The sequence below is a fragment of the Triplophysa rosa genome, linkage group LG8, assembly GCF_024868665.1.
Source record: "Triplophysa rosa linkage group LG8, Trosa_1v2, whole genome shotgun sequence".
Lineage (NCBI taxonomy): Eukaryota > Metazoa > Chordata > Actinopteri > Cypriniformes > Nemacheilidae > Triplophysa > Triplophysa rosa.
Genome location: NC_079897.1, coordinates 23,491,179 through 23,514,932, shown reverse-complemented (window position 1 = coordinate 23,514,932; position 23,754 = coordinate 23,491,179). Strand labels below are relative to the sequence as shown.

Below are 23,754 nucleotides of genomic sequence, written 5' to 3'. Positions count from 1 at the left end.
ATATTCTCTTTTATGATGGCTTTTGTATTGAAGGAATGTGCATAAAATCCAACTATCATATTGTATGATGGAAGATAACATACTATTCTTAAACAATCCCAGCACTGGTGGCGGAAGTTTTGACTTTAGTGGCCCATGATGGGCTTCCTAATATGGTAACGGCTTATTTAGTTTAGTTCCTCGCAGATGTTCTGAACCACCTAGCATTTCGAAGTTTGTTTAGATATTTCAACTTTTTACTTTCTTTCTTTTACTTTCTTTTATTAAACACAGCTTAAATCTTCAAGTAATACTGATCTGTCGTCACATCTGTAATCTACAAATGGTTTGATGACGTTGTAGGTCAGTGTGGTTTGAAAAAAGTCAACTTTTACCTGTTTTAAATATCAGATGCTATCAAGCGAAGTATACTCTGTTTCAGAAGCGTTGGTGTGACTGGCTTTGATGGTGACACATGGCTCTATTTAAAGCAGAACTCAAAAACCCCGGTATCTGATTTCCCTCCAGTTGGCAAAATATCTCTGTGATTCCATAATAATGGGGTGGACATGAAAACTACAGGGAACAGCATCACTTTTCCCCAAATGTGCAGAGTTGGTGGAAAACGAATGATTGCGGGTTGCTGACTGAACAAATGATTACAGTCCTGGTGATTTTTAATAAAACTCCTTATTATTATACATTTCAAGACCTCATCAGAGTCACGTTTGCCTCCTCGGTGAATCTTAAAATTAATAGAGTTTTGAAGTTTTTGAAAGGGTTGGCTATGAGGAACACACCTGGATTGCCGATCCATCAGCGAACTGTGGCGAGCAGTAAATGGGAAAAGTCTGGCTGTGTTTAAATGCAGATTAATATCAGAGATAAATAGCATCTGCGCAGTGTAGCTATGGTACTATCTGGGATAACATAAAAAAGTTATATTGTTTTAGTATGTGTTCAGATATTAGAATGAACTTTGATTGAGTTTTTACAATGATATTGTGTTCAGGCATTCAGACTGTAGCTTTACCAGTCTGTTTCCCATCAGCCCTCTTTGTTTGAGTCTAGACACAAGTGATGAGGAATAACAACACACTCATTCCCATCAGGCAACTTTCTGTCCCACAGTGACTTTAATACGATAGAGAAGGGAGGTCACAGATTGCAGCATATAGAAGCAAAGCTCAAATTTTGTAAAGTGTTAAACACTTTTGCTTTTTATGACCCATTTAACGCAAGAAGACAATTTTCTCAGGCTTTGTGGTGCTGAAGTAGTTTGTGAGAGGCTGACTGAGTTTTCCTTCTGCTTTCAGAAAAGACTGAAAAGTATCTCTCTTCTATAGCCCCTTGTGTGCTGCGGTACAATTCCCATGTCACATTATTTCATTAGAGCTCATTGCTTTTCACTGAGTTGTAGTGGTGACGCTTTTCCAGCTATCGCCATGGGGGGACAGTCACTTGCCTTTCTCTTTTCTGAAGGGAATTTGGGGGGATGATGTTTGCTGAAAGGCTTCGGTTCCTGAGAGAGTTGTAAGCAAGGGGTTTAATAGAAAGAGCAGTCTTCTGGGCACCACGGGCCCCTTGGGAACCTGTGCTTGCTGGAAAAGTAACACTGAGGTCAGAGTTACAGTTTTGTACAGTTTTTTTACAGAAGAAGTCATTCCAAACTTTATAAGGACATGAGGACACAAGTTCTGCAACAGGACAACAGGCTGCAGTAAATAGCTCTTGAATTGCTTTAACAGAAGAACATAGTGTAGACTTTATGGAGTGGTCCAAAGTGCTGACTTTAACCTGATAGAGATGCTTGATCTCATGATACTCCATTGCAAAATATTGCTGAACTGAAACGCTTTAGTAAAAAACGTCAAAACAAATGTTGAAATTCTTTATTGTTGCAAAATTAAGCATGCCCTGCATCCCAATTTGCATACTATTTGTCCTGAAGTCGAAAGTAGATTTATGTCCAAAATGATAAATTAGTGTTCTCAGAGTAAATTGATAGTCTAGGAAATCCTTTGAAAATCTGAAGTGGCCACAACTCACCTTGAGTGGGCGGAGTTTAGTGATGTCACACTGCATTCACAAAATTAAATAAGTGATGCGTCGCTGAATTAATACATTTAAGTATACCGTAACAATTGCATAAGAAATAATAAAAGAATATACTTAAATGCCAGTATAAGCCTTATTTTGATGTGTGTGACTGTTAACGATCACAATATCATCTTGGTGCACTATACTTTTTAATAACAAATGTAGTACATACTTTTAGGGCATAGTATAAGTAGGTGAATCAGGATGCAGCAGTTTTATTATAGTAAAAGTAAAATAACCTTTTTGGTGTATTGATTAACATTTGTACAGTATTACCACATTTTACCTTCAAACATCATGGTAAAATATGGTTATTATGGTGAGACTCTTGTGTTTACTTTTGGTTTACTACAAATAAATTCAGAAACTGTGGCTACCATAGTTAAACCATAGTTCATTTTTGTAAGGGTGTTGATTAGGCTTGGTCTGCGATTAAATGTGTTTGTGGTATTTGTTTACACTGATTTTGTTTCTCTTGTTGTGACTCAGTCGAAGATCAAATCATATTTTACATCAAATGAATGCAGAAATCTATTGTAAATTCAAGGTTTCACATACTTTTCCCTGTAACTACGTTTCTATACCAGGTATTATTTTGAGAAATTCACCCTTAGAATCCTCAAACGAAACATTAACTTTAACCTTTAAATGATAATGATGATGGAGTGTGTGTGTGTGCGTGCATGTGTGTGTGTTTTAAAGCCTTAAGTTGAACAGCTGTGTTTGGACAAGATTTTTACCATCCCTGACCTTTAATATGGGGGTCTGTCGGCTCTGTGCTATAATCTTTAAACCCATCTTTGTCTTCCAATCTCTGTTTTTCTAGTGCAGAGCAAGATTACGATCAGCCTAAATCCTGCTTTTACTTTTGGCTTTCGCATCTTGACTCTGTATGTCAGAGAAAACCACTTCATTTTTAGTGCAAGACGTCAATATAAGAATTAAGTACTGCAGTTAGATTAGCACAGGCAGTGGGAAACTCCAGCACTTTATCAAAAGAGACTTTTCCTATTGTTCGGGCAAATGGTTTACCTCCGGAAGAAACAGACGCACAAGCAATAAATCATTCCTGAATGAACGAGGACGATAAAGGAATTGTTGTATTGGTTTGGTGTAGCAATGGTGTAGCGATGACTTTTGCAGTTGGTATTCACTACATTCTTCTCATCAGTGATGTAGCTGGGCTTATACGCTAAAATCATTAAGACAGATTCAAATTTGTCACGGCTTCTAATTTACCGGCTAGATTCTTCATCATCTGCATGTCTGAATAGATTTGGACTTTGCATGACATGTCGCCCTCCGGCTTTCAACTCTTTACTGTAATATCATAATATCGCTTTAAACGTGTCTTTGTGAAACAAGATGCCCATGAGTTATTAATCTCGTGCGGTCAGACTTTTGACTTTCAGCCTAATGTCTGGTCCCCAGGCGGATCTTTTCAGCAAGGTTGTTCTTTCTCTAATATCAACCTGGTAACTTTTCAACACAATTCTGTTTCCCAGACTGATTAAAAAGCTCTGCATGCTGACTCGTGGGAATTACATGGCTGTTTAGAGCTTGCGTGCTTCACAGTGTGTGCAATATGTGTGAACACCAGTGAACTGACAGTAGGCATTCAATCCTAGAGGAAAATAATGCTCAGAGGATACTCTTTCATAGCTCAGGATAGAAAATACCGCGAACCGAACCGCACCCGCATTACATCAACATGATGTAGACAAAACCATTTACAAAATATTAGATATTCCTGGTTAATGCATTTTTAAACATGTAGTAACTCAATATGGCGGAGTTTCAGGAGACACAACCAAGTGAATCCACAAAAATTGTTAGCTAATTGTAGCTATACTTTATTTGATTGCCGATTGATGAAATGTTTTTTTAATTCATGCAAAATTTGTTAAAAATGGCCTATAATGTTCATGTGATATTAACAATAGTTTCCCTTACATTTTTTCTGTTAAATATACCAAAGCCGCTAAAAGTTACACTGGCATCAATGCTAACTAATACTTAAAGGGAGCGGTAGCATGATGAGCTAAAACGTTTATTTAAATTGTGGAAAGAGTATCGAGTCTTAGCTGTCTATCAGTTGCATGCAAATGGATAATAATGTTACTGTTTGTTGTGTCAAGAGAGAGAGAGAGAGAACCTATATATTGTAGATAGTTTATCATAAGCCTAATTTGGTGGCCAACACACATAGCCATACATCACAGTCTTATTAGGTGTGTTGTTCTCACCACAGGTACAAAGCAGAAGTGCGAAAGAAAAATCGCAGTTACCAGAAAGTTTGTTCAGAAAGCTCATTCTAAAAGCTTCTTTACCCTCAATGCAGCAAAAAACTACTATGTTGACTGAAGAATTGCCTGCTTAACACAGTTTTTCCAATAGCACAGCTGTCCCTGAGCACCAAGTTGATTTAACATTGGCTTGAAGAGCTTCTCTCGGCACTACAAACCACTTCTGCTTCTGTCTGGAGGTGAAGGCAGATGAAGAGAGAGAAAAAGAGTCTGTTGGGTGCCTGCAGATCTCTCGGTCCTTGGGCGGGTCTGGCATTGTGTGGTTCTCGGTGAATAGAAACAGTGGAGCTGATCTCCGGCCAGCTTATTGTTTGAGCTGTACTGTAGAGGTGTGTTATGAAGTCTATTGAGCTGAGCGCTTGAGAAAGTCAACAGGCTTTGATGCGAATAGGAATTAACGATAAACATAATCTTTGTTGTACTGTCTTAAGGGTCGTATCGGCTTCTATGTGACCACAGCTAAACATTCCCATGAAACCAACTAAGCAAACAGTAAGCACGAGATTTCTCTTATTGAAATGCTTTAATGCTGCTGATAGGCCAGATCGAGAGGTTATGATCTCATTCATTCTGAGAGCACGCTGGGTTTATGACTCACTTTCTCTACCTCCTATTTATATCTGCCAAATTCTTCTCCAAATCCACGAGCAATTACTCTGTCAGTCTCACTGGACTCCTTCCCCACCTCTCCCTGCAGAGATGTCGGAGTTTAGGCTGGAGTTTGATCAGAAAGACAGATCTGAACCGGATCTCAGGGTGGAGGGTTAGCAGAAAACTTTCTGCGGGGATTCTGATAAACTCAGTTAACCTGGTTGCTTTGAACGACCGCAGTCTCTGGACACATTGAAAGGTTTATGGTGTTCTTCTGGTTTATGTCTGTTCACTGACAGTTTTTACCACTGCATTTATATTGGGCTTTGTTGATGTTGTGTTGTCATGTGACGTTGTTTTACAGAATTGAATTAGCAGTATGATGGATGCTACTGGGGAATTTTTGGTCTTGGATAAGTAATTGTGGATAAATTATGCAGCTTAAGTGATTACTCAAAAAGCATTCTGTTATCAGTGTATGACAGGTCTATTTAACTATAGATTTGCAGATCAATAATGACTAGCATGCAGTACTTAATATTCTTGCCTATTTCTTTGCTTTTCTTGTGGAAATGAAGGTCATTTTTATGCTGGTCTATTTTCTGATAATGCTTGCCACTACTGTTGAAGGAGGGCAAGTCAACTGTCAATCATCCATCTTACAACATCACCAGATAATACTGTCATGGTCCTGCCTTCTTGTTCAGGATTTTCTAGTCTTGTGGCAGGATCGTGACAGATCCCTTATGTTTAGTGTGAGAAAGTCATGGGGTGTTTACCATTGACATTCCATGTGCTTTCTCGTGTCTCGTCATTGGCCCCGCCTCTCTCGTTTCCCGTATTGCTTCCCTGCCGTGTCTTATGTTCCTCACCTGCCCCTCGTTATCTTCCTTTGTTCGTCACCCTATAAAGTATCCTCGTGTCTATTGTCATGTGCTTGTGTTCCTGTGTGATGTACCGCTGTGTTCCTGTGCATGTTTGCTTTGAATACCCAAGTCAAGTCAAGTCAAGTCAGTCTTTAGTTTTGCTTTTGTCTAGTGTTGTGTAGTTTAGTCTAGTCTTAGTTAGTCTACATCCTGTCTGCTTCCTGTTATCTTGTTTTTTGTTTATATCCCCATCGTGGGTCTTTTGTTTTATACTTTTGTTTTGTTTAAATAAATATTTCCTTGTTAACCCCGTTACTGCCGCTGCCTGCATTTGGGTTCTTCCACCACGCTAGTCGTGACAAATACTCTAAAATGAAAAAGCAACATTTTCTCATGACATTAAATATTAACGTTATAAACACCAAAGATTTATTTATGTTTCAAATCAATAATGCAATATACCGTATAACTGCATTCTGCAGTTTATATTTGATAAAGTGTTCTGACTTGGCCTGCATCCCTCATAGCAGGTGTATTTGAAGGGATCATTCATCCAAAATTCAATTCTGTCATCATTTATTCGCCCCCATTTCATTCAAAACCTGTATCTGTGAAACACAAAAGAAGATATTTTGAGAAATGTCTTGGCGGTTATGTCCATACAATGGAAGTGAATGGGGTCTAATGTTGTTTGGTTACCTGCATTCTTTTTAAAATATCATCTTTGGTGTTTGACACATGAAATAAAGGCAGGTACAGGTTTGGAATGATATGAGGATGAGTAAATGATCCCTTAAATTAAATATCCCCTTAATTTTGATCTCGGAGTGCGAGCATCCTGCAGTATTGATCTCCAGCCATAATCAAACACACCCGTCATGTTCAATGAATCCTGAAGACCCAAATTAGCTTGTTTGGTAAGGGCTGCAGTTAAACTACGGGACATTGACTGCAGCTGAATGTGTCACGAGTGAAATTGAATATTCCTGATGCATGGGATGTGTGGGGGCACTGAAGGAAAGACGGTGATGGATGCGTCAAGAGACAACTGTCACATTTAATAAACTATGAGAGTTCCCCCGTGCTATGGACGGTAGTGTTGAATGACACCTCTGCGGTGGCATATTGCAATGTTAACATATCCTGGTTTCAATTTCGGGCTGTTCTAGACCTCTGATATTGTATCAGAAGTTGATGGGGACCTCTGGCCTCTCCTCTCCATAGGGAAATCATTGGTGGATCTGTGTAATTCTGTTCTGCTGACGGGAAATATTGCAGAAGGCTTGTGAGTGAGAGATCGCTACATTACAACGGGTCTGTGGAGGTGTAGTTTAGACCCCTGTGTTTGCTTTGGTATGGAGTGGTCCCTATGTCATTTACCATCATTATAAAAGGTTTTACACAAAGAAATGCATATATCTTAAAAAGTTAGATACACTCGCATGAGACAAGGACTCCGGTCATATCAGTATTGTAGTCAAAGCTTGAAGCGGGTCACCACATGGGGTCGACATATTAAGATCGCATAACTATTTGTATGTGCAAATAGACTAACTACAAATGCAGTTCTTTGACAGTATTCTTAAGAAGCGCATGATTAGGGCTGTGACTGTTATGATTGACTGGAGAATCCACTGGAAACCAGTTTCAGAAGAGATAAAAGCATTTGGGATTGAACTGGCAGTGTCACCCCGCGTGTAGTGAGCTATGGAGCAGTTAAATGGCCCCCTCTGCAGGCCAAGTGCAGTTAACTTTACTTCTGAAGGACTCGTCCTCATTATCCATTTAAAGAGTTTTACCCTCCAGAGTGAGAACTTTGAAGGGATGAATTGTGTAGGGGACCAAAAAACTCTTCCGCGAAAAGCACTTAAAGGGACAGTTCACACAAAAATGAAAATTCTGCCATCATTCCAGTCGTTTCAGGTGAGTAAATGATGACAGAATTTTCATTTTTAGGTGAACTGTTCCTTTAAATGTCATCTTGCCATGCAGTTCAGGAGGCACAATCTTCTTGACGTGTAATATAATGAGCTTCGACTTGGATGTCTAAGATATATATTACTTTGTGTAAGCTGCACGTTTCATGAAACAGCAGATTATTTGCTTTGGTTTGTGTCACTTTTGGAGCTCTGTGGCTAATGGACCTGAACTCATCTCTTCATCGTTAACTTAGTTCGTTTGATTTGTTTTAAATGGATACATTCTGACTACTCGCTGTGCCTAGTTTGCAAGTATATGTTGTCATGTATATATATATATATATATATATATAATAAAGTTTTTGACATACAAATTAAACATGCACAATGAATCATGGGAGTAAAGTGTCCATCTGTCAACTCGGCCCTTTGTTCTCACTCCGAAGTACCGTTCCAGAGTGGATCTGGAATGCAGCGCACTATATGTTTACGTATGCATTCAGACATTCAACATATATACTTTTTAGGAATCAAACCCTTGACCATGGTCTTGTTAGCACATTACTCAGTTGAGCTATATCCATTTAAAAAAGAGATACGAAATGGTCATTTTCAGTAAATAATGTTTTAGAACTGAGGACAATTTATACTTGAAAATACATAAATATACAATATTCTTTGTTTCAAAGCCACTATGTTGTATTTGAAAAATTGAAAACTCAAATCTGAATGAACATGTAATAAAAGAAATTGCATAAATGCCTTGGAGCTTTTCTTGCATTGGCTACCAAAGATAAAATTGTCTCTGTATTTGATTTAGGAAAAAATATACAATATATGGATGTTTCTCTGTTTTGCACAGGTATGGGATGAACTGCCTTATCCAGTTTGAGGATTTTGCCAACATCAACGCCTTCCGTCTTCTGAACAAATACAGAAACAAGTACCTCACATTCAATGATGACATTCAAGGTAAACACACAGAGATGATGCATAGTGATACACTTCAACCTGATTCTCACAAGTGAAAGAAGCACACTTACAGTACAGTATATTAAAACACTCTGTGATATACAGTATGTCAGTCAATAAGAGACATAATGTTGTGCTTTAGAAGCAGATTTCCAAACATCCGAGGTGTATTGTCGCTCTGAGTATCTCTCAGGTGACTCATGTGAAATAACATTGCCAAGCTCATCTTATTAAACCTCATTGCAGAACTCAAGGATTTTAAAATGCCTCATAAATCCAGACTCAATCCCACTAGAAATTATGGCTCAATAGCGAAGATGTTTACTGTAGATTGTTTCGTTGAGATAATTTAGTCATTTTGCTCAAGTCTCAAACCCTTCTTAGTAGATAGCAAACGAACGTTGTTATCAGTTTTCATTTGAGATCAGATCAGAACAACCAGTAACAGTAGTGTATTTGTGTTTTCTGTGCTATAGGTACTGCTGCAGTGGCTGTGGCCGGTCTGCTGGCTGCTCTTCGTATCACCAAGAGCAAAATGTTAGACCATACCATTGTGTTTCAAGGTGCTGGAGAGGTGTGTGAGCTACACACATGCGGATTGTGTCAATTTACCCTGCCTTTTAAAATAACACTGTACATCTGGGATATAATAAACAAATAAATTGGCACTATGACAAATAAACACTACAAAGTATAAATTAAATATTCAAATGAACTCCAATGGTAGCCCAAAGGCATAATTATGCCATATTCCCTTTTGTCTGTCAATAAAACCGTTTATACCATGGTCTTTTTGAATACTCGAGTCTGATTGGCTGGAAGGTGTGCATTAAAACCCTTTAACGCACAGGTAGCTCCAGTAAGTTTGATTACATTTGAAATTTAACTGACAAAATCATTGTAATTTTCACCTGTTTGATCTCAAATTTCACTGTAAACATCAATAAAAGATTTAACTTGGCAAATGACCATGGTATAAGCGAGATAATCCACAGCTAGCCATGCGTTAAAGGATTTTAATGCACTTCGCAGAGGTTCTTGGCCTCCACGTCGTGCATTAAAACCCTTTAACGCACGGCTAGCTGTGGATTATCCCTTACTTATTAAATTATTTTTATGTTATATATATTTTTATTTTCACTAACAATTCAATGTTTGAAGACAATTTTGTTAAGTTTACCAAGTTTGGTCTGTTGAGTTCATTTGTACGTCCAGCCTAAATGTATTGATATACTACCATTTTTACATTTTTAGGCTGCAATGGGCATAGCCGAGCTCATCGTCATGGCGATGGAGAAGGAGGGGCTTCCTCGAGAGCAGTGTTTGAAAAAGATCTGGATGGTGGATTCTAAAGGACTCATCGTTAAGGTGAGGTCACGTCAGTATGTCACACCTGTTGCGTTTAGTCTCCTGGAAAGTAAGAATCTCGCTCGGGGGCAAATGATGGTGGCGAAAGTCTGTGATCTTGAAACTACCCGTGTCCTGCTCCTCTCCACTGCGCTGCATCTCAGTCAACACCTCACACGATGATCTACTAAACTGTCACCATCCAAGTGACCACTACACATTTGAGCTTTATAAGATGTTGCATTAGATTTAATACTGTGTTAAAATCTTTATTTTTATCGTTGACAAAACTATTGGATGTGTAAGATACACAGTTCCAAAGGATTTGTGCTTTTATTTGTGTCATATAAAGAAATGGACTGTGATTCGTATTTTATTTGTAAAAGTGCCTTGGAGAATTGAGCCACAATTAAAAATGAATTTTATTGCATTAGGCAAATCGATAAAATGCAGCATGCAATCAAGCCTAACTTTTTTTCCAATTATTTGCCACTTTTGTTAATATTATGTATGTTTAATAATGTTTAAATGTATGAGTACACTGTATGGATATGTATGTAAATGTATGAAGTCAACAGCCTTTATATTAGTCATTTCAAGGTAATCTCAAATGTAGTTCGTATTATATATGGACATGCTCCAATGAGTAACCAGATACATGATCGGCATATCTTTCTCATTAAAATGACATTTTATGTACTGATACAATGTAAAATGTAATGCATAAATTTACACATTTTCTAAAATGACTTTGGTATCCAAATATTCTCATTTCTCCAGTTTGTTTGTCACTATGTTTGAATAATCTGTGTGTCTTTCTCTCTGTTTTTCTGTATCTCATTCAGGGTCGGGGTCACCTCACCCATGAGAAAGAGAGGTTTGCACATGAACATGCACAAATGAAAAAGCTTGAGGATGTCGTGAAGGAACTGAAGCCTACTGCTATAGTTGGTATGTAAAAAAATACATATACAGTATATTTCACGCATAGTTGCTTGGTACTTAGATAATCATTCAAATAGAATACAGGGCTTGGAAGTAGGGAGAGGGAAATTGAACGTGGATTGCAAACAGGCTTATAATGTACTGTATCCCTCTCTTTATGTTTTCAGGGGTGGCGGCCATCGCCGGGGCTTTCACCGAGGAGATCATTAAGACTATGGCAAACATTAACAAGAGACCAATTATCTTCGCTCTGAGCAACCCCACCAGCAAGGCCGAGTGCACTGCTGAGCAGTGTTACACGCTTACAGAGGTATTTTCTGAGCTGTTTCGCATGTGTGTTTGTATGAGTGATAGGTTTTTTTTTAATGATTTGTTTGGGTTTTATTTTTCAGGGCAGGGTTATATATGCTAGCGGGAGTCCATTCGATCCTGTAACTCTTCCAGATGGGCGGAAGTTCTACCCTGGTCAGGGCAACAATGCTTATGTGTTTCCTGGAGTGGGACTAGGGGTCACCGCTTGTGAGATAAGACATATTCCTGAGGATGTTTTCCTTGTTACGGCTGAGGTGATGCAATAAAATCTCTTTACATTTCTTTCAATTCACACTTGATTTTTCTGGTTCCTGGTTTTATAGATCAGATGGTGTTCCTTCATATCCTTAAGATGGAGTTCTCACTTATGTTTCGACTTTGTTTCTCGAAAAGTCATTTTGGGGAATTAAAACCGATATAAATGAGGCAATTTCTGACACTCAGTAAGAGTTCTGAGGTATAAAGCAGATGTGGATTGCAAAGCTCACACACTTGGGCTTCATAAATATTTTATGATAAATCTTGAGTTTTGAAATGTATTGATATCCCTGACTTGTGATTGCAGACTTTGGGCCCTATCGCGCAAGGTGCGCAAGTAGTTTCCGCCCGACGCAGTTCTCATTTTCCCGTCCTGCGCCGCGTTGTTTAAATAGAAAATGCATTTGCGCTCATTTGTGCGCCCATGGGCGTGTTGGTCTGAAAAAGAGGTGTGCTCAGGCGCATTGTTGGCGCTTTGCTATTTTTAGGAACTGAAAATAGACTGCGCCACAGACCAACTCAACCCTGCTCTAAAGTCAATGGCGCAATATTTTTTGAGTTACTTAAAGAGCGCATTAGGAATATGGGCCTATAGGCGGGTGCACATCGCTCGTACATTCTGCTTATTACACACAGAGGGATGCGCAGCAGCACACAATAATGCCAAATATTACAAATGAATGGATTACAATGTCAAATATTATTATTGTGGACATAACGACAAAAATCCGGCTTGTCCTGTAGACGGTCTGCTTGCGCGCTATAACTTCTCGCACGAGCAGACGCGTTTCCTTTCTGGAGAAGTGTCTGCTCTTCCGAATTCCGCCGTGTAAATAGCGAATCCGCCATGGCGCGAGCGCAACTGGCTCTTAAAGGGAATGGGAGATGAGACTCTGATTGGTTTACTGCATGTTTGGCCCACAAAACACCCATTACTCATTAAGAGAATCAGGACAACCCGTTTAGACCATTTAATCTTGTTGTTTAGGAGAAGCAATTGAAATTCACTTGCGGACATCTCATACCTGACTGTTCTTGCTTCTCTCTGTTCATTTTTAATCGGTTGATCTAAATACGAAGATCTAATTTGATCTCTTCCATATTTCTCCCTCTTACAGACTCGCTGTCTGTATATCGCATAAAATCTTATTTCAATATGCAAGCGTCTCCCAACCCTTTGATCAATCTCACGTGCAACCACAGTTTCATTGTCATCTCACATTCTACTGAACTTATCTGGCGAGCTGCGTCATGCTTCACCTGAGATCAGTCAGGCTCCGTGCGCGCTTGCATCAGACGGTCTAAACAAGAGAGGCTGTTTGAATCACGATGAGCCGCTGTGGAGACTGGCCTTAACAGAATTAAACCAAGACCACGTGTAGGGAAATGTAAAGAAAAATCAGCATGCGTCACGTCTTCTCAGATCAGCTCTTTCTCTGAATGCCAATAATGGTCTCTCAGCGCGAAGTGGATCATTTTCCCTGCGGTCTGTAGACGGGTTCAAGGAAGAGAGAAATTTGAAAGGGCAGGGGGTGGAATACTTGATTTCTCTGTCATTTCTGGTCACACGCAATGCTTTTGTGTTCTTTGAGAAGTTGGTGTGTGTTTGATTTTGAAGCGTCAAATGTAGGGCAGATGCAATTGGTCCATAGTAGGGCTGTCAAACGATTAATCGCGATTAATTGCATCCAGAATAAAAGTTTTTGTTTACATAATATATGTCTGTGTACTGTGCATATTAATTTTGTATTTCTAAACACATACACATAAACATTCATGTATATATATTTAGGAAATATTTAGATGTATTTATTTATATTTACCAATAATTGAAATTATAAGTAAATGTTTATAAAAATTAATATTGTATATTTTTCTTAAATATATGCATGTATGTGTATGTGTTTATTTATTCAAAATTAATATGAACACTACACAGACATATATTATGTAAACACAAACTTTTATTCTGGATGCGATTAATCGAGATTAATCAATTCCTTCTTATCAACACAGTATATTGTGCCCTATTTTTACTGATTTGTTTTGCACTGTTACTTTTGTTTCTTTTGGCTTCACAAATATTAAAAAGAATCACAACTTTGATTTTAATCATTAAAGCACAAAGTCTCTGGTGTGTATTGAACAACCGTACAGTTATTCTGTATTGCCAAACTTCTGAGTGACAAAGATAAAGCTTATAGTAATTGTTATTTTGTCCTGCCTGTTCTTAATGTGATCACAGACGCAACAAACCCGCATATTGCTGTAAACAAAGTGGGACTGTAAACAAATGGACAAGGTTGAGAATATTAAACGCAACGCTAACAAAAACACACGAAAGACCTATTAACTGCAAGCTCTTTGTGTTGAGAGGTCCAAAATAGTTGTTTTTATAATGATCTTCAGTGTTGCTTGTTTTTTTTTCACAGACTATTGCGGAACTTGTGACTGAGGAGCATCTGGCAGAGGGACGTCTGTATCCTCCTCTCTGCAAGATTCAGGAGGTTTCCATCAGGTTGGCTGTAAAGGTTTGTGAGACCAGCTTAATGCGCTCTTGACATTTTAACAAGCTTCCAGCTTTAGTCATTAGTCATCTGTTAGTCATGCGTGTAGCTGCGCTTTACACGTTCTGACGTTTTGCCATAATTACTTTACATGCATCTTGCCTGACAGATTGTGGAATACGCCTATAAACACAAAATGGCAACGCTGCACCCAGAGCCGCAGGATAAAGAAGCTTTCATTCGTTCGCTCGTGTACAGCGCAGACTATGAAGAATTTGCGGTTGACTCGTACAGATGGCCTGAGAACGCCATGACCGTTCAGACCTGCAAACTCTGATCACCCTACACTACATACACAGACCACAGTCAGATTTTAGACAATAGGGTGTTTTTGTTTTAAATGTGTACATGTGAGTGTTTTTAACATAATTGCTATTTGCAAACCAAAAGATCTTGAATAAAAAGTTGTTTGATGTACTTTTGTGAGGTGTCTTTCATTACATACCTGCACATACAGTATGCAGACAAATTGGATATATTTCCTAACAGAAAGATTCTTCAAGGTTCTAATATGACTCATCTCTCCCTGTCATTTGGGGAATTATGTCTATTTTTTTACTATTAAGTTGAGAAAAATGAGCATATGATTGAAATGGCTAGAAACCTAAGATCGTATGCCCAAAGAGCACTTACATGTAGTGTACCCACTGTGATATTAGCAGCATAATATTTGTTCGCTAAATGTTCATTCGAAAAAAAAGTCCCTATGCTGCCAGTGATGGTTCACAGAAGCTGCGTTAATTAATTAGGATGAATGTGGGAGCATACTTATGGGAGCATGCTCATTATATCAACTCATATGTTTATAATGAGATTACAGTATATGAAGGCAATTGATGTTAGGAAATTATAAGCATGCTAGTATAATGCAGTATTAACTAACAAAGCCCTTTTATCCTTTAACTTGAATGTCGCATTCTAATATCACGAATCATTCTGTTCAGTAACATATTGTATGGTATCAGAATTTGAATTCGGGTTTAGCTTTAATACTTTTGAAAAGGCTTTGATCAATCTTTAATGAATCATCTGCCTGTAATTTACAGGCTGACGAAAGACATTTGATGTTAGCTAAGTTTGTGGTCTATATTGTATACGTACTTTCTATGCTCATGACAAGGTGTAACCAAGGTAACTCTGTGGGGACATTACTTTATGCAGTGTTTACCTTTCATTGGAAAGGAAAGGTTTTCATTGAGGAACTACAGGGAGTTAGTTTTGGTGCAGTATTGAACACAAGACGACTGGTTCAATGTAGTCGGACAATTAGATACTGTATAAGCAATCCTTTAAAAGGAACGAAAATACAATGAAATAAGGATTTTCTTTTCGATTGGTTTGAAAATAACGATTTTTTATCGAATTTTAACTCGTTCTAGATCCAGCTGTTGCATAATTGGCACTTCTGTACATGCTGCACCGAATTCAGTTGGTTAGTTAATGATTGAGTAAGAGTATTTTACTTTTGTGCAAATAAAAAAAAGGTTTTTAGTGCCAAATGTGTTTAGTATAGTTTTAACGGTTGAAGAAAGGCGTGTTAAATTCAGGTGCGATATAAGCGTATGTATGTTTTATGCAACCTGTCCATAAATCAAGATGGAGTGCGTCATGGGCAGTGCGCAAGAGGGTAAGCGCGCGGCACATGTGGAGACGCTGGTGCGCACCGAGGAGGATGCTGAGATTTGACTCTCCAAAGACATCTGGGTACCAGTGATGTTACCGCATTTCACCGCAATCTCCTCGTACAGACTGATACGCCAATGATTTGCTAAACGGGATTTACAGACCCATCTGCAGGCTCTGGCTCCGCGGTCTTCGTTGCCGAAGCCTCGCCATGGTAGAGTTGGAACCTGTTGTTTGGAACTTTACGCTCAATGGATCGCACACTAATGAATCTGGATCAGGATATCCAAGTGATGAATTTTATAATATTGTTCATCTCACGGAAACCAAAATCCTTCCGGCGTTTGTTGGATTTCTGTGCTCCGCCGGGCTTGTTGGAAATGTTCTTGTCTTGGTCACTATATTAAGGTAGGTTTCAGGCTGATGGAGCAACATAAACTAACTACAATGTTAACGCGATATTGCGAATTTATGTTAATTGAAAATCGAACCAACAACCTATCTCATCTTTATTACGTTTTTATATAAAATTGACTACAAAACCCATATTGCAATAAAACCTATGAACTACTGTATATTGGCAAGGTTTTGTAATCCCTCCTTTGTAATCTTTTTACACCTCCAAGAGATTCTGTTTTCCAAGAGTCTCTCAGGAGACATGACCTGATGTGACTGCTGCCACTGAACATTATGTAACCATTCTTGTCTTTGTTTCTTCACACCTCTCCTGGTATTTATTTAGTAACACCTGTGTCTTTCTTCATGTAGGTCAGCCAAAAAGACAGTACCAGACGTGTATGTGGGTAACTTGGCGGTGGCTGACCTGGTTCACGTGACCGTCATGCCATTCTTGATTCACCAGTGGGCACGTGGAGGGCACTGGGTCTTTGGCAGTACCCTCTGCACAATCATTAGCTCTCTGGATAACTGTAACCAAGTGGCATGTGCTGCAGTCATGACTGCTATGAGTCTGGACAGGTTTGTAATCATGATTGTCCCACGTGCAGAATATCCTCCATGCAATTTCTTTATGCAATTTCTTTTAATTTAGATGCATTCCATGAGGACTCAGCCCTTCTTAATCACAGGGTATCTTCATTCAAGATTTAACATGAAAAATAGATTTTCCCAATCAAAATTCTAAAGATGAGCCTGGAGCCAAAAGAGTCGGACAGACCTTGTTCACCTGTAATGAGAATTGGTGGTGACTCACCATTGATTCTTATATGAGATCCTAATGTATATTCATTCATTTTGATGAAAATCTTAAATAAAATGTGACATGGCCTTTTTGAATCATTGATGTTAAATTTAACATCTGTTGTAACTGTTCCTGCTTTGAGATCTTAGATAAAAAGGTAAACATTTGTGAATTCTATCATAAACCCTAACAGAAATCAATTTATCAAACCAATATAGTCTTATAAAAGTGCTTGGGTACACAAAAAACACACACAAACAATAACACCACACAGGCATTTTTCAAGTTGTATAAAGAAGGTACATTTTAACCGAATAGTTGAACTGCGTTCTCAGTACACAGACATATTTTTCAGGTCATGTTAGATTGTCGTATTTCTAATTCTATATCTTGAATTGTTATGGGCTTTATAATTGTTTTACTGGTTGCATATTAAATCCATTAAACGGCCTATAATACATTTTAGAGGAATAAAATGAGGAATATGAGCAGGAGTATTATTATATTTTCTATCAAAAGTTAAGTGCAAGTCATTTTGAGCTGCAACCAGTTATCTCACCACTAGAGGGCGCTCATGCAACAATTATTAACCCATGTCACTTTGTCTTCAGTGTTCTGAACATTTATGCTCTTGGCTTTCCACATCCAACCTCACTGTATCAGTGTCTTTTTTCCTGAGTGAGCAATAGAATACCATTATTAATGAAACCGTGTAATGGATATATTTAATACTATATAGTAACAGTTTACTTATTTACTCCAGATACCTGGCCCTTGTTCATCCGTTTCGCCTGTTGAGCCTCAGAACCAGATCCAGGACGATCCGTATTAACCTCTTTGTGTGGGCAGCCTCTCTCATCATGGTTTTGCCCGCCTGGATTCACTCCAAAGTGATCCTCTTTAGGGACGGACTGGAGAGCTGTTCACTCAACCTGGTCTCTCCTAAAGAGGTGCTCTGGTAATTGGTTCTGCTTTATTTGTGTGTTTTTTAATAGCTCCACGGGTTCTCCAACCTCTCATCATTTCTTATTTTTATAGTTCTGCTTTGATGTCAAACCACTATCTGCTTTATGTCCTTGAAACTATTGTAACATGTTCTTCTACTGAAAATAAATATTGGAAAACAAGAGACAAAGCACAAATAAATGCTTGTTGTTGCTGTATATATATATATTTCAACTTGTTTGCTGTAAGCTTTTTGTTTAGAAACTGTGCTAAGACAAATATATACAGTACATATCCACTGCCTGTGTTTTTTCTTTTTACAATGAAAGTTGTCATTCACTACATACTGTAGATGTTTACAAACTTTTAAAGAAAGAAAGAAAGTTGCAAAAGTGTTCATCATTGTTGTTTATTGTATAAAATTGAGAAGATATGGAGAAGGATATTTGTAGGGTTTGAGTTCTGTTTATTCAGATTAACATCATGTGTTTAACAGATCTTTGTGTTTCTGTAGGTACACAGTCTACCAAACGACGACCTCCTTCTTCCTGCCATTACCACTTATTCTCATCTGCTATATACTGATTCTCTGCTACACCTGGAGAATGTATGGCAAGAACAAAAAAGCTCACAGGTAAATTTACCTTCAGTACTGCTCATACTGTATAACAGCATCCTTTCAAATCTAAAGTCTTTTATTTCTGTTTCATTCATTTACAAGCTCAACTAACATTAGCAATCCCCAACATGATCATTTTTTAAGATATAATGCAGATCGTTTTGTATTAAAACTGTCGAATGTTGTCTGTCTGCACACTTTCTCGCAGATATTGCACAAACCTGCCTCGAGAACGTATCGTCCGCCTCACTAAAATGGTTTTGGTTCTGGTGGCTGTGTTCCTGGTTAGTGTTGGGCCCTATCACGTGCTCCAGCTTGTAAACCTGAGTGTACCTCGTCCCTCATTAGCATATCACACCTGCTACTACCTGTCAGTGTGTCTGAGCTACGCAGCCAGCAGCATAAACCCTTTCATCTATATTCTGTTCAGCGGACATTTCCGCCACAGGCTGGTTTGTCGGGACACACCCAGCATGCCGAGTGTGGAACGAGAGATCCAGCCCCGCTCCAGTTTTTAATCCCAATTTCCACTGAAACACAGACAGCAATATGCAAGATATACCAGGTAACACAATGCACAATTGAATTCTTTTTAAGATTTCTGGGAATAATTTATCAAAGCAGGTATGGGATATTTAATGTGTGCATGTGCAATATGCATGTCTTGCACTTTTAGAATTTTGTTGTAAATAGTCTTCTGATATTTCTTGTGTATTGTGGTGTATGTGCTCCCTCTACTGTTTAAATGTAGTAACTGTCTCTGCAGCACAGTTGTAAAAATCAACGATGGATATTTTTAAGGGGATTTGGCAATTTCGCAATGCAATAAATTATTATGTGCAGCACGATGTAAAGAAACAGTGAACATATAAATAAACACCGAAAAACGGAATGATCATAATAGTGTTCAAGGATGGGTTTTTTATGTCATTGCTTTAAATTCTCAATGTAACCCTGGTACTCATCATTTTATGTGACCTTGCAAAAGCTTTAATCGCATTTTATTATGTTTATGAATGTTTTCCCAATTGTCCCCAAAGGTTTTTGATAGAAAATTTGCCATGTCAGAAATGCGTCTGAGCAAAAGTATGCACGTGAGCATGTTTTCATCCTGTGTGAAAAAACAAGAGAAATCAATGGTGCTTGGGACAAAAAGTGACAGTTACGCACAAATCCTTTAATGGTATTTTGGGATTGTCTAGTGTGTGCTGGACCTCATAATAAAGTAGAGGACGTCTGTATCAGAGTAATAATAAGAGTGAGGTCATTGACCAGACGGACAGAGATTCAGGGGTCTGCTGTAAGGGGAATCAATACTCAGACCAGAGACAGACAGAGTCCGCGTCTGACCTGAAGCGTGCCCGTCAGCAACGGCTAGAAACTCATCCGCCATGCTCGCTCTTTCTCTCTGTCTCTCAGTTTAACTTGCCCAAAGCAAAATATCAACTCATGTGTGCAAATACTTGTCAATAATAGTATTTCAGTGTCAACATAGCCTGTTGTGACCATGCATTGTTGAGTGAATTCAAATGTATTATATCAAATCATTCCTGTTAATAAATCAACATGTTTAATTTCATTTTTACTTGAAATGATTTGTCTCATTAATATAATTTGTGATTGTTGTTGTAGATTAATAGACTTTTAAATTGTTCTTTTAAAGTCGCAATAAATGTCATTGTTGCATTTATTTTCACTAGCGTTAATGTACACGTCTATTTATTTCACTGAAATAAAGACAGACAGTTCCAAACAGACAGCCCTCATCTCTTACTACAAAAATGGACAAATTCTGCTGGAGGAGAGGGACAAAATGGATTTTTATGTCTCACCAGTAGAGGGCATGACCTGATCAATTTCCAAGCTCATAAGACGTAGTATTAAGGCTAAATAATAATAATATATAAATATAAATACAATAAAATAAAATAGCCTGTTTTTAATATATACAAATTCTGTAGGCCCTATATTGTATAAAAGGTTACAAAACGTCCTTGGTTACACTTGGCATTATGATGCATTAGACATAATCTTTGTTATAGGCTATTTTATTCATATTTGTTCATGTTGGTTAATGCCAATACAATTGTCTATGTTAGTTTATCGTGCAATAACTATGTTACCAAATGCAATTTGATCTTGTATTCGTAAATGTTGAAATTATGAACTGAGATTCATGAATGCTGTATAAGCAATGTTATTGTTAGTTCGTGTTAACTAGTTGCTAATGTTAAGAAATCGAACCCTTATTTTGAAGTTTTTTTTATGCGTGCTACCTCATGCTTTTATTTTTCGCCTGATTATAATAGGAATGTGTCAGGAAAATGACCTGTCAGCTTTTTTCGTACATTATCATGTCTATAGGCCTACATTTGTTTAAGTGCATAACAAGTAACTGCATCACTTTTATTAGCTTTCTAAACTTAAGGTATGGTTTGCATCGTGAAATTGTTTAAAAATTAATTATATAACAAAACACTGTAAATAAAAACATCAGATCTCCCATTTATTACCGACTTGATTATTTCGCAGCAATTTACTACGTACATACATGATATATTCCCTTGAGTCACTGAAGTCTTTAAAACTGTAAGGCTACTTGGCAGTGGCAATTTCCCACTCTGACAAATGACCTCTCGGCGATTTAATCGTATTTATGTAAGATTAATATTTCAAGACTTGTCTGTGAGTAGGAAAACCTCTATGCGCAGGTTTTCGCCTGGAAGGCAATGGTGCGCGCAGGTTTCCCGACAGCCTGTTGTTTCTCAGGCGGGTACCGCACACAAAAACCAAGCGAAGATGAAAGTCCTGACAACTTCTCTTTTAATTAAAACGGGCTTCTCGCTATGTGTGCGGCGAGGTGCTGAAAGCCTGATATACAAGATGACAAGTGTGAGCACGAAGTAGAGTCGCGTTTAACTAATTTCCTCTCGCCATGCTGTGCTCGCCTTGTGTAAGCTAACGTCATACATTTGCAGCTGTAAACGACGAAATAACTGTCAGTAGTGGCATATTTATTCTCTCTTTTTTAAACCGGCTACTCTGTTTTGGCCTATCAGCGTTACCACTGTAGAATGAGTAAATTTACTGAATTTAGCCTATACCGTAAAACAAATGTAGAATTTTCTTAAATATATACATTTAAAATGAGCAGCTTTTCGATTCTTGGACAACAGACCAATATTGACGAGTAACAGATTTCTGTCCAATCAAATGCTGCCTAATAGCACCTGCTAATCTGTAGCTGCGTTCACACACCGTCCGCGCTGCGCAGAATAACCAGCGCATGACATCAAAATACCGCGAGAATAGCGCCGGCTTCAGTAAGTATAACGCCGCATGGTTAAAGTAAGTCCCTTACCTCAGAATCTGTTTCAACAGTGTTTCCGTAGAAAATACATTAAGACTGCGCATGTCAAACAAATAATCTATTTGATTTTGCGTCTCTATCCACGTAAAGAAGTCTGACCCGTACTCTATCTCTAGCGGACGGTGAGCCCGTTATGGTGAATTTTAGAAGCAACCCGTGGGGTTTCCCGCTTTCAGGTGATGTCATCGTACATTTTTAAAACTACTGTATGATACTAAACACCGATTGATTTAGTCAAAGTATTTATACATGCCTATAGACTGCATATCTTCAAACACAGTTCCACCTAAGCTTTCCAGAGAAACACTGTGCTCTGTTTGTGTGATGTTTAGTGAGGCAAACATAGTTGATTTGCCTGTGCAAAAGCATGGTGCACATTGCACATTTCCCGCTCCTGCACCCTTGGCACATGCTCGTGTGGCTTGTGCTGATTATCCAGCTTCCACAACTCCAGATGGATCAACACATGCTGAAAATGCGACAAACCAAGACACGTTTTTCCATCTGACCTCAATCTATCACTTCTGTTCCACTGTGTAAATGTCAGCATGTTTCCACTCTTAAGACTTCGTCAAATGTAATCTTGTTGGCATCCTTTAATTCGGTTTTAAGGGCCTCATCAGAATTTGTTTGTTTTGCATGCTAATTGTATCAGTGTGGGACGACGTCGCCTTAACCTATCGACGTGCGTCTTTAGTCTTCTGTGAGTCTTTAGTCTCGGACCTTGGAGAATTTAAACCACTTGTGAAGCCCTATGTTAAAAATGTAGGTGTTATCATGGATTGTGATTTTAAACTGGACAAACAGATTAACTCAGTAGTTAAATCTATTTTTTTTCCAATTGAAACAACCCAGCAAGCAATAGCCGTCATTTCAACGTCTCGGTTAAGCATAGACCATATATAGTCCGGCTATGAGTAACCCACTTCTAGCCCAAATAACCTTGAGTTTGGGTACATGTCGTTTTTGAATAAATAAACGTGTATGATATTCCATCATGTAAAAAACAGTGTTTAAGGCGTTTGGTTTTGATTTCTTTGACATGTTTTGTGCTTAGCCACGATTTAGCTCCAATTCCAACCAAGTATTGAGTGCATAGAAATGAACATACTTTTCAGAAACCTGACATTTCTGTTTAAAATATCATTTTTTTTGCTCTTATGTAATATTCTAAATTTGTGAGACACTGAATTTGGGGTTTTTATTATCTGTAAGCCATAATCATCAAAATTTCAAGAAATAAAGGCTTGAAATATTTCACTCTGTGTAATGAATCTATATAATATGGGTTTCACTTTTCTTTTTGCGATATTCAAATTTTTTGAGATGTACCTGTAAATAACATTTAATTTAGTCTCTTTAATTTTTTTGTTGTTAAATGTTCTTTTTCTTAATAAAAGTTTTAAGTTGTTTTGATGAATAAAAATAATTCTTTAGCAATTGTTTTGTTTTCTATTAGATGACGTAGTCGTTTATTGGCTGTCTAATTGATGACTGGGCTAGGGCTATAACCTCTAAGGTTATGGTTCGACGTCTGTTAGATTTTCACTGACAGTCCAAATTTAGTCTTGTTTTAGCCACATATTCACCGTCTATTAGACGTATACATGTGTTCAATAGCCGTGTAACTGATGACTAGTCTATTCTTGGTCTATAGTTTGACGTCTATTAGATTTTCACTGACAGCCCAAATTTTGCCTTGTTTTAGACTAGACGTCTGGGCTGTGTTTGGACGGCTATTAGACGTCTTTTAGACGCGAAATTGCTTGCTGGGAACTCACTAAGGTGAAATCTTTCCTGTCTCCTAAAGACTTTGAAAGAATTTTACATATTT

At 38.1% G+C, this 23,754-nt stretch overlaps 2 protein-coding genes across 2 annotated transcripts in view; both read left to right on the top strand.

The window, feature by feature from the left end:
* The window catches only part of me1 (malic enzyme 1, NADP(+)-dependent, cytosolic), a 66,348-nt gene extending 51,777 nt beyond the window's left edge, over positions 1 to 14,571 (top strand). The window contains exons 7-14 of the mRNA XM_057340174.1: positions 8,624 to 8,733; positions 9,210 to 9,307; positions 9,988 to 10,101; positions 10,926 to 11,031; positions 11,193 to 11,335; positions 11,418 to 11,591; positions 14,028 to 14,126; positions 14,272 to 14,571. Coding sequence (XP_057196157.1) covers positions 8,624 to 8,733; positions 9,210 to 9,307; positions 9,988 to 10,101; positions 10,926 to 11,031; positions 11,193 to 11,335; positions 11,418 to 11,591; positions 14,028 to 14,126; positions 14,272 to 14,439 — 1,012 coding nt within the window. The 3' untranslated portion in view covers positions 14,440 to 14,571. The remainder of the gene's footprint in view (positions 1 to 8,623; positions 8,734 to 9,209; positions 9,308 to 9,987; positions 10,102 to 10,925; positions 11,032 to 11,192; positions 11,336 to 11,417; positions 11,592 to 14,027; positions 14,127 to 14,271) is intronic.
* A 1,151-nt stretch (positions 14,572 to 15,722) lies between these two features.
* mchr2a (melanin concentrating hormone receptor 2a) lies at positions 15,723 to 20,140 on the top strand. Its single transcript, XM_057340519.1, has 5 exons — positions 15,723 to 16,193; positions 16,554 to 16,763; positions 17,750 to 17,944; positions 18,446 to 18,565; positions 18,759 to 20,140. Exons 1-5 carry the CDS (start codon positions 15,997 to 15,999, stop codon positions 19,066 to 19,068), a joined length of 1,032 nt encoding a protein of 343 aa, XP_057196502.1. The 5' UTR covers positions 15,723 to 15,996; the 3' UTR covers positions 19,069 to 20,140.
* The last annotated feature ends 3,614 nt before the right edge of the window (positions 20,141 to 23,754 follow it).

Coding starts and splice junctions, on each gene's coding strand:
- mchr2a (XM_057340519.1), top strand. CDS start 15,997: ATGGTAGAGTTGGAACCTGTTGTTTGGAACTTTACGCTCAATGGATCG. Junction 17,945..18,445: donor TCTCCTAAAGAGGTGCTCTG/GTAATTGGTTCT, acceptor GTGTTTCTGTAG/GTACACAGTCTACCAAACGA. Junction 18,566..18,758: donor AAGAACAAAAAAGCTCACAG/GTAAATTTACCT, acceptor ACTTTCTCGCAG/ATATTGCACAAACCTGCCTC.